This window comes from Rhagoletis pomonella, unplaced genomic scaffold (assembly GCF_013731165.1).
Source record: "Rhagoletis pomonella isolate Grant_MI unplaced genomic scaffold, Rhpom_1.0 Rhpom_scaffold_00002, whole genome shotgun sequence".
NCBI lineage: Eukaryota > Metazoa > Arthropoda > Insecta > Diptera > Tephritidae > Rhagoletis > Rhagoletis pomonella.
This window is the reverse complement of record NW_023458556.1, coordinates 34,385,901-34,403,853: the sequence shown is the minus strand read 5'-3', so window position 1 is coordinate 34,403,853 and position 17,953 is coordinate 34,385,901. Positions and strand designations below refer to the sequence as shown.

The 17,953-nt window shown below is 34.1% G+C and overlaps 1 protein-coding gene across 3 annotated transcripts in view; it reads left to right on the top strand.

The window, feature by feature from the left end:
* LOC118733513 overlaps positions 1–17,953 on the top strand; it is a 165,344-nt gene that overhangs the window by 141,119 nt on the left and 6,272 nt on the right. For 2 of the 3 annotated variants that reach the window (XM_036462930.1, XM_036462931.1), the window contains one exon: positions 9,989–10,282. In XM_036462930.1, coding sequence (XP_036318823.1) covers positions 9,989–10,282 — 294 coding nt within the window. Of the gene's footprint in view, positions 1–9,229; positions 9,745–9,988; positions 10,283–17,953 lie in introns of those variants that run through there. The other variant, XM_036462929.1, reaches the window with a different exon arrangement.

The following is a 17,953-nucleotide window of genomic DNA, read 5'->3' as shown; positions in this document are numbered from 1 at the left end:
TTTATTTTATTTTATTTTATTTTATTTTATTTTATTTTATTTTATTTAACTTAATTTAATTTAATTTAATTTTGTTTTCTTTCATTTTATTTTATTTTTTTTTGTTTCACATTATTGTAACTACTATTTCAAGTATATTGAATTTTTATATAATAGATAGATCTGGTGAAATCTTCCTTCTCTTTTGCATCGTATTGTCATAAGGGTTCTTGAGAACCCTTTGGCAACCTGTTACTGTTCTACATAGTTGACCTATGTTCCAATTTTGTCGACTGGAATGCAAAACTATTTTTCACCGACTTCCAAAAAAGGAGGAGGTTATCAGTTCATCGGAATTCAACTTTTTTTTAGTCAAATGCAAACTTGGAATGCTAAAGCTGAGTATTTTAAATGAAAATTCGTTTTTGAGTTATTCTAAAAAAAATATTTTTTTTTTAGCTCGCATTGTATCCAACACTTACATATCCATACCCATGGGCATTTGTTGTGTATTGAAAAAACATATTAGAAGAAACCCAAAACGATAATTTTTCACATAATACATTTACTAGCGCATAGCAACTCCCCAACAGAAACAAAACCACCATTGGCTAGTGAAAAAATAGAAGAAGTAGGAAGATCACAGTCAAAAATAAGCAGCTGAATGCTGGAGGCTAAATATACAATAACATAGTTACTATGAAAACACCTCCATTTACATACATACATGAAATAGCCTTACCGTACTACTTTTCGTATACATGGTGAGATAGTTGTACTTATATGTACATATGCTACTAGATATGCAATAATCGTCTTGCCTGAATATTTACGTACATATGTATGCATGTAAAAATATTCTTTGATGCTATATGCGCTCTATGTAAATACATATGCAGGCACACAAGTTTTCTAACTTCTAGCAACCCGATTTCTTGCAGTAGAAGTAAAAAATATTTTTTATATACATTATCTTTTATATGTATACAGCCATCTAACTGCTCATAGCGGTTTAGAAGTCAAAGTCGCTTTCAGCTTCAGTTTCAACGTCGCCACAACAAATAGCGGCATTAGCGCTTACACAAATACTGGAATGCATACATAAATATAAACAGCATGAAATGAGCTATAAAGTCAAGCATCTAAAAGGCTTAATCGTTTTATGCTTGTTTAAGCATATTATGTGTAAAGTGAGCTGACAAAGCGATGTACAAAAAATTAAGAAAAATTTACTACAAAACTTGAAATATGTACATGTGTATACATACTACTTGCATATCTATAAGTCGACTCTGATACAGACTGACGCCGAAAATTTTTTTTGTTAGAAAAATTATGCGGGTTAGTGTGAGTTTGGATGGATGTATCCATATGTATGATGTTGAATTTTATGTTTTTCATTTTCTTCTTCTTTTTAACCCATTTTATTGGTATTGTTTTCTAGTTTTTTAATATACCGCTTGGTATGTTTTAACTTCTCCATATTCATTTTAAATAATTTAAATTTTGCTTCGACATCTTGTCGTATTGTTCGTTTTTTAAAGCGTTAAAACAACTGTGTGAACATAAGCTACATATATCTGTTATTTGAGTGCGCCACTTCGAGCACACACACGCACTTAAACTTTTGTGTATTTATATATACATACATACATATAGTTGTTTCACGTATATCGAGTGCTGACATCAAGTCTTTTGAATTATTAACAAGCGCGCTTGTTTAGCTATCTGACACCTGTATCAACAAACTTTTCTTTTTCATTTTTTTTTTTTAACTACGCAAATAGACTTGTTGGCAAAGAAATACATAAAAACTTGCAATTTAGCACGCCTTTTTATTGTTATTAAATTTCAAATGCAGTATCAGCATTAGACAGCGTCGTTATGCTTAGTAGACTCGTGATACATTTTTCTTTAGAATTATTTATTTATTTATGTAGCAAATACTTGCCCCACCTAGCAACAATTTGTGTGTGTTACTGCTTTATTGTTGAAGGAACGAAGCTTTTATATTTTTTTAAATGATTGCTCTTAAATTAATTAAAAATAATTATTTGACGATCAAACTCCTCAAACATATCTGATTTGGTCGTCAAAATTAAAAATCCCTAATTGCTGTTCACAAAAAAAAAAAGCAGCCGTAGTTCAGTCAACTTTTTGCTCGTCATACCACTTCAATGCAGCATCAACAAATTTATCGTAAGTCACAAAAAACGCCATTTGCGGTTTCACTTTTTTTTGGCAATTAGTTCACTTTTTTATGCTGACTGCCAACATCAGTTGATTAAGTAAATCAGTTTTTATGCAGAAATTAAAAATCTCCCGGTTCATTCCTTTTTGTCTGAATTTTCGATTTCTGCAGTGAATTGTTGTTGTTAGCATTGTGTGCCACTTTTCGTCCATCATTCGCATACTGATGCCATCATCGTTAAGTGCGGTTTACAGAATTTGGCAATACCGGTTTTCGAAATTAGGTGACCGTTTGTGTTGTTTGTGGAATTATTTATGAGTTTATAAAGAGTTTATTAGCTTAAAGAGGTGTGCAATGACTTCGAGTCTCTGAGTGTGTGTGTGTAGGTGCGGAAAGTTTATAGTAAAAGTACATACAAGTGTATATAAGTAAGTATTTAAAAAGGGAAGAGTGAAAGCTGCCAAAAATAGAAGCTGGCGTTCGGAGAAAAAAAAAAACGAAAGTTGGCATCGTGGAGAAGATGCTATTTTGCAGAGGCTGTGTTATTTGGAAAGTAGGAAAGGAAGATTTTTCTGTTGAAGTTGTTAATTTTAGAAGTGAATTGCAAATTTTGACAGTAAAAGAGTAGCAGCAACCTTTAATAAATATAAATTTTAGAAATGAAACTGTATTTGAAAATGGCAACCTTTCTAAAGCTATTTAAAAAGTATTTCAAAAAAGTATTGAAATATTTATTCAAATGCAAGCAAATAAGGAAATCGTATAGCCGGTTTCACGAGTTAAGTGAAAAGTGATTTTTTTTAACTTACTTATGAAAACTGAAAGAAAAGGGAGAAGTCGTTTTTCACTTTAATTGCTGGTGAAACCGACAGTTACAAATGAAAAAAATTCTAAAGCTGAAAAAAAAAATAAAAATGTAAAAAAAAAAATAATCAACAATGTATATTTTTTCTTTTATTTTGAAAATGTAAAAATTTAATGTAAATGTAATGCAAATTGATAATATTTGTAATATGTTCTATTTTTTCGTCATCTTCAAAATTAAAAAAAAGAAACTTTCAATTTTAATATCTTAAAATTATTTTTATCAAGAATTTTTTCCACTATTTTTTTTTACCTTTTAAATTTTAATTATAATAAAAAAAAAACAATTTTAAGAGAAAAAAATTTAAAATGTTAAAAAAAATATTAACAATTTAAATTTTTTTCATTTATTTTTAATATGTAAAAAATTTGTTTTTTACCTTTTAATATTTTAATTATAAAATTGTTACCAAATAAATATATTACAATTTTAAGTTTTTTTTTATTTTGAAGATATTTTACATTTTCAAAATCGAAAAGATTAACTGTATATATATTTATATTTCACAAATAAACAATCTTATAAATTTTAAGAGTAATAAAAAGTTTACATAAAACTTAAACAATGTGGGGAATATTTTGTTATACAAAAAATTAAAAAACCTTCAAAGATATTGATATTTTTCATAAAACGCTGTCTTTGTCATTTCAAATTTGTTTCATTTGTTATTTTCCAAACAAATTATTCTATTTAATAATGAAATTTCTGTGAATGTATTGTCTTCCAGCTCAACACTCTTTGATCAGAGATTACTACATTCTGTTTCTGAAAAAATAAAACATCCAAAAATTAATTTTTTTTTTTCATTTTTTTACAAAATTTAATATAAAAATAAATTCCGATTAAAAAATACTAATTAAACACTAATTATTATTCAAAAATATGCTTTACTTTACTATAATCTACTTTTTACCATGCACGAATGTACTGGCTCAAATACCCAAAACAAAGAAAAGTTTTGTTTTCAAACAATTTTTTTTTTAAATCACAAAGATCTACAAGCTCATTACTATTTTTTTTTAAGTTTTTTACCACTTACCTTATTTCCACCCATTTTTTCATCCTTAGAGAGATTTGTGGCAGATCAAAAATTTTTCTCAAAATAAATTTAAGTTTGACTATTTTTCATTCATAGTGTTTTTACATAAAATTTACTTCAACTAAGACTAATTTGTTAGTGAGTAAAAAAAAATTATATACATTTTTTCGTACAATAAGCTTGGTATTTTTTTATAATGATCACTCTGCCTCTTATGTAATTTCCATCCACAATTTTACACATATAACATTAAAAAAAAAACAATTTTTTTTGTTAATTTTTTTTCAATATTTATAAAAAAAATTACTTACGTATGTAAATCGAAAATTATAAATTTGTGGAAAAAATATAAAATCAGCTGTTATGATACAGCTTTCTGTTTAAAAATAATGTTTATAAATGTACACACTTTTTTATTTTTGATTTGTTTTTTCTTTTTTAGGCAAATTATGAAGTTGACACTATTTTTCATTGTTTTCATTTAATTTTTTTTAATTTCTAGAACATTTGCAACATTATTTTTTTCTTGCAAGTTTTTCACTCCCAATGGTACTCAAAAGACTTATTTTTTTTATTTTCTAGAACATTTGCAACATTATTTTTTTTGCAAGTTTTTGACTCCCAAAGCTACCCGATAGACTTAATTTTTCATCAAACAGCATCTGCGCCCCATTTAAGCTTCCATTCAAGACGCCACTTAACTTATTCAACAACAACCTGTACTTTGAAATTTTTGACACAATTTTTTTTTTTTATTATTCCCCTTTCGCTATACAGCTGATTGTTTGGCACTAACAAGTGTTCAAAATATTTAAGCATTGCAATAAATAAATTGCACTACATGCCACACGGCCACACTTTTGAAAAGACATGCCACATTTGCAATACCGCAAAACAAAGACAAATTGCCGACTGCCGCTGTTACGGCTAATGCAGTCGCTGCAAACAGCTGCAATTAACTGGTATCCTAATATTACACTAAAAGCTAAAAGTTGAAAGAACGAGAAGTGGATCAAGAACATGCGCGCATATGTAGAAAAGTATACATATTTATTATTATAATACATATTTTGTATCCCAGCTGTTGTCATATTATAGCGAAATTAGTCAGCTTGCTGTTACCCTTACTATTGTAATTTTTTTTGTTGCTTCACTTGCTTTTTTTTATTTTTACACATAATGCTCTGTCATTAACGTCATTTGCTTACCAACTTAAGCGACAACACGTGCGCCAATCGCTCAAACTGCCACACACATGCCAAATTGAGGCGCAAATGGCAGGCCATAAGAATTTGCATGTTTCTACACATATGTATGCATTCAAGGGCAAAGTACTATTAGCATACCCGTATTTACCTACCACACTAACTTATACGCACCGCTGGCATGAAAATTGAACATTGGTCGACATCACTTTACTAATGAATAGCTTTCAAGTCATCCCTTAGCCGCTTTACTTCTTCACTTTCCTCACTTCGTTGTGTACTATATTTACCTCAGCATGGAAGCAAAAGTTCAAATAGGTTAGAAGCGCGTCCCAGTGCCAGCCCGCCAACTTGCAGGCAGTGCGTAAAAAGTCAAAGTGTTAAATTCGTATGCAGAACATTTTAAGAGGCTTCCGCAACGTTTAAATTCACATTTGCAGCGAAACGACAACACTTAGCACTTCCTTTGAATTGAGAGTTTGAAAAGTTCCTACTTCCCTTTGCCCATTGCAGGGGGTAAATTTACGTTTAAGAGTTTGGTTGCCTTCTGGATGGCCTGCCTTATTGGTGGTTGTTGCTAGTGATGATCTGCTTTTGTGTAATAATACTTTGCTGTTAGCTATACACATACACATATACATTAGACCGTATCAACTTACAAGCAAACAAAAAATAATCGCCGTACACCGCTAAGTCTAAGCTACATATTTTTTGTAGGGCAATTCGAACATAAATTGGGCAAAAAAATTCAAAAGTTCTACTGGAATAAAATAAATGTAAATAAGTACTTGCTTAATAAAATTTTAATTTTCGGTGAGCTTTACTTTACTAATTTCGGGTGGTACTATAGGGTCTCCTAGAGACAGCAACATCGATGTATCGTACTGTAGAATCCGACTGTAAATAATGAAAAATATAGAAACACAAGCCCCTACGATTGGTCAAAAAAAATGTTTCTATATTGTCTTCTCGAGGCAAAACTTCGATATATTATACTTTGATATCCGACTGTAAATGCCGAAGTTATACCGTAGAATGTAAAAAAGCGACTCCTATTGTCGACTCAAAAAAAAAAATCGAAATTGCCTTTGATTCGAAATACTTCCTTAGCAAAAGTTATATTATTTTTGGCGAGCTTTAATTTACTGACATTAGGCTGGTACTTGAGAGTGATAAAAAATGAGATCTGGTAGGTAAGTGCCTGAAGGGGGTTCTTGAGGTCAATGAGCTTTGGAACAAAAAAGACAAGAACATCGATATATCATACTTTAAGATTCTACGCTATAAGGCGAAAAATATAAAAATGAGACCCCTACCAAAATCAAAAATTGCCTTTAAAAAATATCTTAATACTCAGCGCCGTGCGCCGATTTTTTTTTCTTTTTTTTTGGTGCGGTGTAATGTGCCAACTCGTATGCTAATAATGCTGCTATCGTCTACATAGCGCGAATGCACCCCATAGTTTTACGCTCGTAGCTAAATTTTGTCAAACGGCACCTACTTTAGTTCAGTTTTTTTAATTTGTACGAGATTATATTGCTACTTTTTTTTGTTTTTACAAAATTTTGTTTGTTTTTGTTTTTCTCTCGGGGCGTCTGCTTTCAATGCTACACATCGTTGTGGCAATTTCAATTTTGTTTCTTTAGTTCCTCTTGCATCATGAGTCACTGGCATTGAAAGCAGCTGGAAACTCCCAACAGCTTCTTAGACGCTTTTTGCATATGTACTCTATACACGCATACATAAGTATCGGTATCAGTACATATACATATACATATAAAACTCCATTTGAACTATTCGTCGTACCAACAGTCATTGCTACATACCACTCTTGGTTCGTTAACTTAACTTGTCTGTTTATCTCATAAATCAGCAGCAAGTTTCGCATTACTTACAAAAAGTTCAGTTAGTTTGCCATTTTTTCTTTGTTTTTTCTTTATTTCTTTTAATTTAATCATGGTTTTTGTTATTGTGCTACATATATTTTCCGCTTTGATTTGCGTTTGTTGTTTTTCGCTGCCTTTTTTTCTCTGATTTCCTACGCTTTGTGGGATATTCTTGGAGGTTAAATGGGGTCAAGTTGAAATTGTAGTACAATGTGCCAACAGAAAGACTTCGTTACGAAATTTGATCTGGCATGAGTCATGCTGAGCTTAAATAGAGCAAAAACTCAGATGAAAAATTTATTTATAAATGAATATAATTATAAATTAAAACGAAAATTAATTATAAATAAAAAAATTATTAACTCCTGCCATATTAAACTAAAGACAGTTTTCAGTTTAGCGCTTCGAACAATCTTTCAAACTTTGGATTGGTCCGTCAAAACACTTTTTTGTTTTATTTGAATCGGATTTTCCGTTCTGTTCAGCGGTTCGAGAATTGAAAACGAGAACAAAATATTACATAATTTATGACATATTCTGTACCTAGTAAAACAAAATTGTCAGATGGTAAACAAACGTCTTTCTCATTACCATATTTCGGAAAAGAAAGAATGGTAAAATGTTTCCATCAATAGGTGTTCGAAATGAACATCAAACCTTTATAAAACTTGCTACACTTTTCGGTTCAGATCAAATATTTGTGTAAAAACCGGTTCAGGCCCTAAGTCTCTACTAGTTTGGTCAAGAAGTAGTCCATCACGATAGACCACAGTAAAAGAGAAAGTTCGCCTCCCCGTTAACATCATTTTATGTCCCTAATATACAAGGAAGTGTTGCCCGAGAGCCACGTAATATCGCGCTCATGAAATATGGTGCCATCTATCCGGCAGTGTCATCAATGGTCCTATCGATATCTACGAAAGCGCAAAAGTAACTACCTTAAGCTGGACAATCTGCCTTTTCCATCTCGCCAACCAAGTACTTACTATGTAATGGAAGATAATCGTTGATTTCCCTTTGAGGACGACTTTCCATTTACAACCCTATTTTCCATTACCCATTGCTTCGTATAGCAGATATTACGCAGCCACACAGTTTGGCAACTACTTTGAAAATAATCACAATGACTTTAAGTAAGTAAAGTACATACTGATAAAGAGGTGGCTTTGTTGGCGCCTAGACTCTTTAAAGGCTTCCTATTGCCTAAATCCACCACTTGCCGGTCCAGATTCAATAGAAATATTGCAAGGCTGAATATATTAAAGTAATTTTAACTTATCTTTAGTTTCTTTAAAGAGTTTAACAAAGGTATTGATAAAGATTTAAATAAAAAATACCAATAATTAAAGCAATGAAACGAAAAAATAAAATTCAATTAAATCAAATTAAAGTTCCGCGCGCAAATCGTAAATTTCTTACACGGCAACATCTCGTTGGGAAAACGTGTATCTGCAGACTTCAGCTCCAGCTCTCAACACTTTTCCACGGCCTGCTCATTTATCCCCTCATTTATTCAATGAATTTTCTGTCGTCAGCGAAACTTATTTGCCACATTTTACAGACTCTACGACAACAACAACAACAGCAAGAAAGACGCTAATGCGAACGGAAGTCAACAATGTTGACGTGGGTAATTTGAGGTAACTAATCAGAAACGGAAACGCCATCACTTAAGGCAACAACAACGACAACGATAAGCACAACAACAACAGCAACTGCGACTATCAGGCAAAATGATTAAGTTTCGCTACAAACGCAAAGAACCGGCAAATACAGTGGCCAAAACGACAGCAACTACGCTGGAAGATACGAAAACCGCGAATAAAAATAATGACAATAACAACAACAACCAGAATAGCAACAGTAAAAATGCTAAAAATAGCAACGCTGAAAATCAGAAGGATACCAAAGCAACAAAAGAGAATGGCCGAGCAAACCAGAGTGCGGTGGCACAACAACAGCAGCAGCAGCAGCAGCAGCAACAACAGCAGCAACACCAAATGCACCAATTCAAGCAGCAGATGCAACAAAGGCAATTGCAACAACAACAACAAATGCAACAGTTCCAGCAGCAAATGCAGCAACAGCAACAATTTCAACAACAACAACTGCAGCAGCAGCAGCAGCAGCAACATTATACGCAAACACCTGCCAACTCCATCGCCGCCAACAACAACAGCACGCCCCTAAAGCCCCAGCATCCGCAACACGCGCAGCTGATCAGCAACAATGGCACTTTGCCGCGCAGCTCTCCACGCAAGGCATACGATCCGCTGTTGGATGGCTACAAATCGGCGACGTTGACCCGGCAAACCGCCAGCAGCCGCAAAGTGTCCGCGCTGGCGAAGGTGGCGTCGACGGCGGAGCTGGCTGGGTGGGGGTATGCGTTCGGTGGCAGCATGAATAATATAATTAACAGCAATAGCAATGGCAGCAGCAACAACAACAACAACAACAACAGCTACTACTATAAGAAAAGTAACAGCAACGAGCACATCTTCGGCAGCAACGACACTCTACTCTCGCTGACGACCAATGAAGCGTACGGCGAGCGTGATCGTTGCATAAATGCGGTGATTGTGAGTGTTCAAGCGTAAACTGCTATGTCTAATTGAATTTGAAATTATTTTTTTTTTTAATAGAAAACTACCCGTGTTTGTGTGTGTTATAGTGTTCGAGGGTGTGTATGTGTGCGCTTGTGAATGTGTAGAATGTACTGATTTGCGATGCCGCACAGAAAACTCGTTATAACTAGAATTAATCGTTATTGTTATTTGTTGCTAATTTCGTTTGTTTTTTCTCAATTTTATTTTTATTCTACAGGAACTTTTCCAACAACTACAAACCAGCTCAGAGCCAGCCTTATGCCCGGAACCTTTGCGTCGCGCTTTGGCCAGTGGTCCCCTGGCTGGTCGTCGCTTTCCGCTGGGCTGTCTTGGCGATGCGGCCGAATGTTTTGAGCTACTCTTACATCGTGTACACTCGCACATTTCCTCGGATGATGGCGATGCTTGCGAGTCGCAGGCTTGTGTGGCTCATCGCCGCTTTGCTATGCGCGTCATCGAGCAGAGCGTCTGCAAGTGTGGCGCCAATTCGGAGCAATTGCCATTTACACAGGTGAGTTGGACGATGGAAATGGTTAAAAAGCTAACTACGCATAGTAGCAAATTGGTTATAATTAGACAGTGCATATGAAAAATTAAAAATACCTAATTATGTATTGGTGGCGCGAAGTTTATAATTTTCACTAGCAGAAAGTGAATGGAGCCAGAAAGTGTTTTGATGCTTTCGTTTTATATATTTAAAGTACTTTTCTTGGCAAAGTAAGAAAATTATTTTAATTTCTACTTTCTCTTGCAAAATTAACCGTTTACAGCAAGTATTACTTTGAATCGATTATCCTTGATTTAGAAGTTCGAAGTTTCAAAAATAAATAAACTTTTCGAATTTTTAACGATATTTAAATAAAAGACAGAATTTAACTGCTAAACTGAATTTTAATTTTTCTGGTCAAATGAAACCGTTATTTAAACAATTTTTCGATAAAGAGAAGGACTACTCTGATTGATGATTTATGATTTTTATTTCTTCGTTCAAAAATAATTAGTATTTTCTATTTTTATTTTTTGATATCAGATCATAACTACAATTAAAAAATTTTCTGAATAACGCAGTGACGGTTAGAAATTATCGAAGAAATAAACATCGAAAATAACGATTATTTTTGATCAAAAGCTAAAAATTTAAATTTAACGATTATTCTTGATTGAAAAAATAAAAATCAGCAACTAGCGATAAAAAATAAATAAAAACTAAAAAAAAAAACGGATTAAATTGGACCGAAAAAAATAAAAATTTAAATTTAACGATTCTACTTGATCGAAATCTAAAAATAAAAATTGAAATTTAACGGTTATTTTCGGTCCCTGCATAGAAGAATTAAAAACGCATAAAAAACAAATGAAAATATAGGGTCCGAATATGTGGGGTTCACTGAAGTTCATTTTGGATACTTATTCTCGAATAGTTGTTGAGAGTAGGTTAGGTTGTTGCGGCAGACCACGCACGGAGGGACTCACTTAGACATTAATTATATTGTACATTGTGTTACCATATTACACAAGTTCTTTGAACGGTAACTGAAAATACTCTGTATTAGGACTAAGAGAAGCTATCATGTCCACTCCGAAGAGCTTTTCGGGTGAGTTGAAGAAATACGCACCGAGGTGCTTCAACCTTAGTTTAGCGAATGCCGGACAGCTGAGAAGGAAGTGATGAGATGATTTCACCTCGTCTTCCTAACAGCTGCGGCAGTAGCGATCTGTGACGATATTGAGTCGCACCGCGTGAACAACCGGCCCTTAGACTTTGAGATATTTTTTTATTTTTATTTTAAATTAAATCTTTTTAAAAAAATATAATTCATTTTATAACAAAAACTATATAAATCAAAGTTTAAAAACATCAAGGAAATTTCATTATAATTTCACACTTTTTATTTCGAACTTTTTGAAAATTTTGGGGTATGCCCTTTTTTTAATCCTATTCAATTCCAATATTAAATAAATTGCGAAATGCGTTATATGAAAAAAAAAATGCGCAACACCGTCAAAGGAAAAAAGAATAAAAAAATGACCGATAGTTTGTAGCCACTTTAAACTTGCACTTTCCATACTAGAATTGAATGGGCTCTATTAAACTGCATACCCAAAAATTTTCTTAAAGTTCTGAATATAAAGTGTGAAATTTGTATGACACTTTGTTGATTTTTTTTTTTAATTCTTATACAAATTTTGAGACTTGGATTTGTATGATTATAAAAATATAATAAAAATTTATTTGCAAAAAAAAAATGGATAGTCAAAATGCACTATATATATACGCAATTTGTCATAATTATTGCTCTACTAGTTCTGCAAAAGTAAGCGCGAAGTAACATTTTATTCATTCATGAGTGCGCCGAAACAAGTTAAACTAATTTAAAATAAAAATAAAAAATCTTGCAGTTTCACAAAAAGGCATACAAAAGTAGTTGAACCCGTTTCCACAGAAAAAAAAAAAAAACGCCCACAACTTTACAAGTGCACGCCACTACCAATGAATTGCGGACTAGTTAGTTGCTCTAACACTTGCGCGCGCCGCCATTACCCCGCCAAACTGCAGTCTGCAAATGCCATTTGATGTTAAGTTCAAGTATGCAAATTTTCGCAACGCTTGTCGTCGTTACTTGTGCAAACAAATCATGCAGCTAACAGCTAAGAAACATTGAAAAGAATATTGTATGTATGTGCTGATGGAAAAAAGTAGCATTCGCACAGTGCAACACAAATCGGCTTGTAGACAGATAAGCATTAGTACTTGCCATTCAAGCACATGACTATGTAATGTTAGAGAAATACTATATGCAAATACTTTTGTACATACAAATGCGCTTCAATGCACATTCACACGCGAAACTGGTTGCTTTTATAGTACATATGTAAGTAGTGCGAATTAAAATTAAACGAGTTTCACATCTTTGTCTTTGCTAATTATTCTGAACTGCGGAGCTGTGGGCTAATGAAAAAGTGCTTAAAAATTAAATGCATATACATAAATAAAGTTAATAAGTGTTAAGCGTTTTTTTTTTTGTTTTCATAAAATTTGTGCTTCTTAGTAAAACAAAAAAAAAATATATATATAAAAAAATTCTTAACACAGTAGCAACAAGCAATTTAGTTAAAACGCTTTAATTTAGCGTGAAACACGTTCGAGTGGAAGTTGTCAAACGTCACTTGCGCTGAGAACAATTTCAATTGCATCGATGTCAAGCTAACTGTGTTATAGTAGCTGCCAAGCACCTGCGCATTTGTTCTAGTTTTTTTTTTTCAAGCATTTTTCAGTAAACTAAATACTACATTAAGAAATTCAAAAAAAATATATATACTTATAAAACTAAAACTATACATAAATATGCATGGCAGCTAAATGAAATCACTGTAGTATTGCGTCGTTCATGTGAAACTTTATTTATTGTTAACCATTAAAGAATTTTTGCAATTCATTGATTTTTTCAAATCACGTTTTTTCTAGTTTTGTTGCTTAAGAGCTGAAATGTATGTAGTACATATTTATGTGCATATTTGTCTGTAGCTAGCATTAATCTTGTGTTGAAGGACAGTTTGACAAAAGAGATTAATGAATTATTGAAGTGGCGAATCGACCGATTATATAGCTAGATATATAATTAGCTAATCGATTTTATACTGAGCACGGCGAACGGAAATCGATTGGTTCTGAATTGATTGGCATCTCTGCATAAAATTTTGAAAAAAAATTCTGCCACATTTTGGGACAAGATTCCTTATGCCTTTGTTTTGACTTTGAGCCTACACGGTGACAATTACAGTTTAAGCAACAAACCGAATTCACATACTCCTAAGCCTCATTTCTGCGTTCAAACGGTCCTTCAATCAATGGCGAATAAATTTGTGGCCATAGTTAATAGAGTTTTCAGTCATCTTTAACTAGTAACACTTATCTTCAAGGCCTTTGAAACATTCCTGGAGGGAAGATGGAGATCCCTTGACATTTCAAATGATAAAGTTATTAATTGAGGAAAGAAAAAAATTTGAGTATTTTAAATCTAATATGCTCACAAGCGTTAGTTCTCTCAACAACTACATATGCTAATTTTTCTTCCGAAACTCACTGTATGTCGGTTAATGAGTGATTGTGCTTTATCATGCCGCATTTCTAGTAGAATATCAGATTTTGCCACAGTAGCCTGTGTGTGACACGTATGATGTATTTCACAGCCTCCATTACATTCGATAAAATATTGTATCCGGCTTATGGAACACAACCCTGACATATGAACGACGCCTAAAGGATCGATTGTGATAGTTCATTGCCACTAGAACGTTGAGATCTTCATCAACATGATTTGTAACTATAATTCCAGATCAGTTTCATTTTAAACTATTTGGCACTATTTCGAAACCACATCACTACTGTGTTAGCTGTGTATTAGAAATAAAGTACATACATTCATTTCCATTTTTCCTACTGGGTAGCTACTAGCTATTGTTTAATAAATACGCTTCAAGTGGTGTGAAGGGCACTTCGTGTGCTCTGCGCAGACTAGTTTGAAAGTTAACTACTGCTATAAATGTAGCGTATAAGTATGGTATCATAGCACAGGCGTAGGCGTTCTTGGCTGATCAAAATCAACGGCCAATGAAATGATTTTGTATTTCTGTTTTTGTGCTAATTTTTTGCTACACAAATTTGTGTTTATCAAAAAAGTTACGTTAAAAAATAAAACGAAATAATGATGAATTACAACTAAATAATTTTTAGGAAAAACAAAACCGACTTTAATTCTGAAATAAAAATTAAAGAGTACTTTTAATTTATTCGTGATGCAATGATCGGATCTAAATTAAATTAGTATGGGACCACCACTGAAGTACCACCTTTCCTTTAAAAATTTAAAGAAATCGGTTAACGTGGTCTAAAGTTATGCGGTAACATACATAAAAAAAACATTCCGACCAATTGGTAACTTCCTCCTTTTTTGAAGTAGATTAAAAATTAAATAATTTGGATTTATTGCCTATCCTGCAAGCAATTTCCAGGTCCCGCACTTTCGTGTGGACTTTACACTATTTGCTGTTGTTGTATAGGCACTACTAATTTAAGAAAGACTTGTCAAGCCGGATTTTTGAATTTTTATTTGTTTATATGAAAATTTTTAGTGTAAATTGCAGAGAAAGTAGCAATTTTGAAGAAACTCGATTACCCCGTTTGTGTAAATAAGTAGAGCATAAAAAACTAGTTAAAAATAATTATAGGGTTTCCCGAAATTAAAAAAAAAAAATTAAGACGAAAAGTTGAACATCATAAAAATCTCACCACAATTTCAAGTTTTTTTTCCATATTTCTAGACAAATTGTGGGTGCCCAGTTGATTTAATCTTTTTTCTGGCGATGCTAGGCATTTCATTCCATTAAGTGAGTTTAATGGGGGAAATCCCCTTTTTCCTTCACAGTTAATGTCGCTTATGGCTTGCCAGTACAACGTCAGATTTATGGCTTGTGCAATGTAGGGCCGCGAGTTTGTAGATATACCTCCTTATATGCCTTGGCTCTGCTTCTAGCCAACGTCTGTTCGGATATTCCTTACGATATCAGCCGAGTAGAAATTTCTTGCTCAGCGCAACGGTATTTGTAGCATAGAGTCCTCGTTTTGAAATTAGCGTTCAGGCGACATCAGAAAACAGTTGCTGTCCAAGAGTTCGGTATGTTGATAGGTCTGTAACTTAGTTCACCGCATCCAACTAGTCCCCGATGGCCTAACTATTTAGCGTAGCATAATTCAGAATCTGCTGGCCAATTACCTCAAATGCTGCCGGCGTGTGATTTGAGGACTTTGTTGTGGCTCTCTATAGATACTTTATTCAAAATTGCTGTTGTGTGTGCTTAGGGAACAAGCTGTCGAGTTATACACTGCCGGTATTAGTGTGCGGATGCCTTATTTCAGCTTCAGTTCTTTCGTCCAGATATTAAAAATTATCATGGCTACACGCCTGCTTAAATCTGTCACGAAAAAGTACCGACGACTGTCGACTATTCAAATACTTCGCAGTCCAGCGTTTGAATCCCTGTTTGAGAGAAATTGTCTCAATGTCCTCACATAATAGCATTATAGGGACAAATGATGCCGGAGGCTTTCGACACGTAGTGTTGTTGTTAGGTTAGGGCCACAAGTTATCTGAACGTTTACGTCGCTATGAAGTGCTGTTCAGGTATAGCCAGGTCGCTCGTAAAGTTTGGGAGTAGCCTGACGGGATTTCGCTAGATGAAGAGAGAGGAAGGTTAATGAATGATAAAGCCCACATTTGTTGGCTGGTTTCGAGGGTTTATCCCAAACTTCCACTACTCAGGAATAATTAAAGCATTCAACGACAAACTGAGGCTGTTAGTGAAGTATTCTACTCCCGCCGCATCCAAGCGTTTTAGTATCAATATTGGAGGTATAAGCCCTGCCGATGGCTCCTTGAAAGTTTTCGCTGCTAAAAAGTAAGAGATGCCTTAGGTTTTCTGATGTTTCACAGGGTTCTGGTCACTCGACATTTGACCTTATCCACCGAAGGATGCAGTTCGAACTGTCGGCTAAAATAGCTCGAGAATTTCTTCGTGTTTGACGAGACACCAATACAGCCTGTGATTTCCACCTTCTCATCGCGTTTCGTCAGGTTAGATAGGAAACTTATAGTTGATCACAGCTTGCTAACTCCATTGGTGAAGTTTTAGGTCTTCAATTGCTCTTCCCACTTCGTCCGCTTCGATGCGCGAGATCGACCACAACTAAAATGCATCTAAGTGGATCCTAAGCCAATTTCAGGGCTATAAATATTTATTGGCATACATCAAGAATCAGCTTTTCATTACTCTCAAGTGAGTTTTAAAAATTCAGCTGCCTGTTAAACACTCGCTAATAGTTTGGTGTGATCTTCCTTCCTTCCTCTTTACATTTACCATCAATCCAAATTAAATATCATTACAAAATTATTTCTTATGTAATACTAATGAAATGATCTCATGTAAGCGTACAATAATCGCCTTAAAGCCTCGAAAGTTCACTTGCTTGACAACCATCGCCGCCCACGAGCCAAAGTTGTTCTTGATCTGATTGTGTGCCACATTATTAGTGCGCACCATTCCACTCACTGCCAATCAACCAATCAGCCAGCCAATCGGGAAGCATGTCAAAATGGATTTTGCGCGCCTTTTGCCTGCCGGCGACTACATAGCTGCCAAGTGAAAACGAAAGCGTTCTGCGCGAGAAATGACCATGAGCTTGCTTGCTTTACTTGCAATTCAATGCGATTGTGCGAATTTGTGTTTTGTAAATTTTTTTTTTATTGCTCGGTATTTCTTTTCTGTAAAGCTTTTAATTTGTAGTAACCCGCATTGAAAATACATATCTATGTGTTTACAAGTATAACGCTTCAATAAGCCAGCATGTGGGCACACACCCCGAAGCGAACTCATTAGTGGTGATGAAAAGAGTTAAAAAATGTATGAACAATGACTATGAAAGAAAAAATAAACAACTTTACTAAAATGGTAACAAAATGCGGCTACCATTTGTCAACTGGTAGTGGCGGAGAACTAGAAAAGAAAAAACGTGTAGCACTTAAGCGCAAACGGGTGTTGCCGTATGATATATGTGGCATTTGTGAATTCTAATGCGCTAACGCCTATTATTAACTCTTGTCTCGTTTGAGCATTCGTTTTTTTTATTTAATTTATTTCTTTCATTTACTTGTTGCGCATGTATTGCGTGTAGTATAAATATGCTTGCGCTTCACGCCTTTGACTTGTTTCCTTTTCTTTTGTGACTTCAGATTTCAGTTGCACCAGCCAGAGCATATTCGCCCGCTTGTACGCCAACGCATGCAGTTTGAGTCTATTTCGATATGAAAAATGCGAGTATTTAGTAGAATAGATTAAATTAAATGACAATTAAAAGCGTATCAAAGCTCGTCGAAGCGCGTCAAAGCACTTAAACACGTGCAGCGTGACTACTAACCGTAACTACACCTACACACCGCAGCACTTGCCGACTTTGTAGAGCAGAATTTTTTCGCAAGTGGGCGTTTTCCGGTGTGAACACACTATTATAGCATTGATTTTCTAAAACAAAAAAAAAAAACAAAAAGCAATCACGTTCTGCTCACCCCTAGCGGTCAAATTGGCTATCCATTTTTGGTCAGCGTTGAGTGTTTTTTAATTTGTTCAA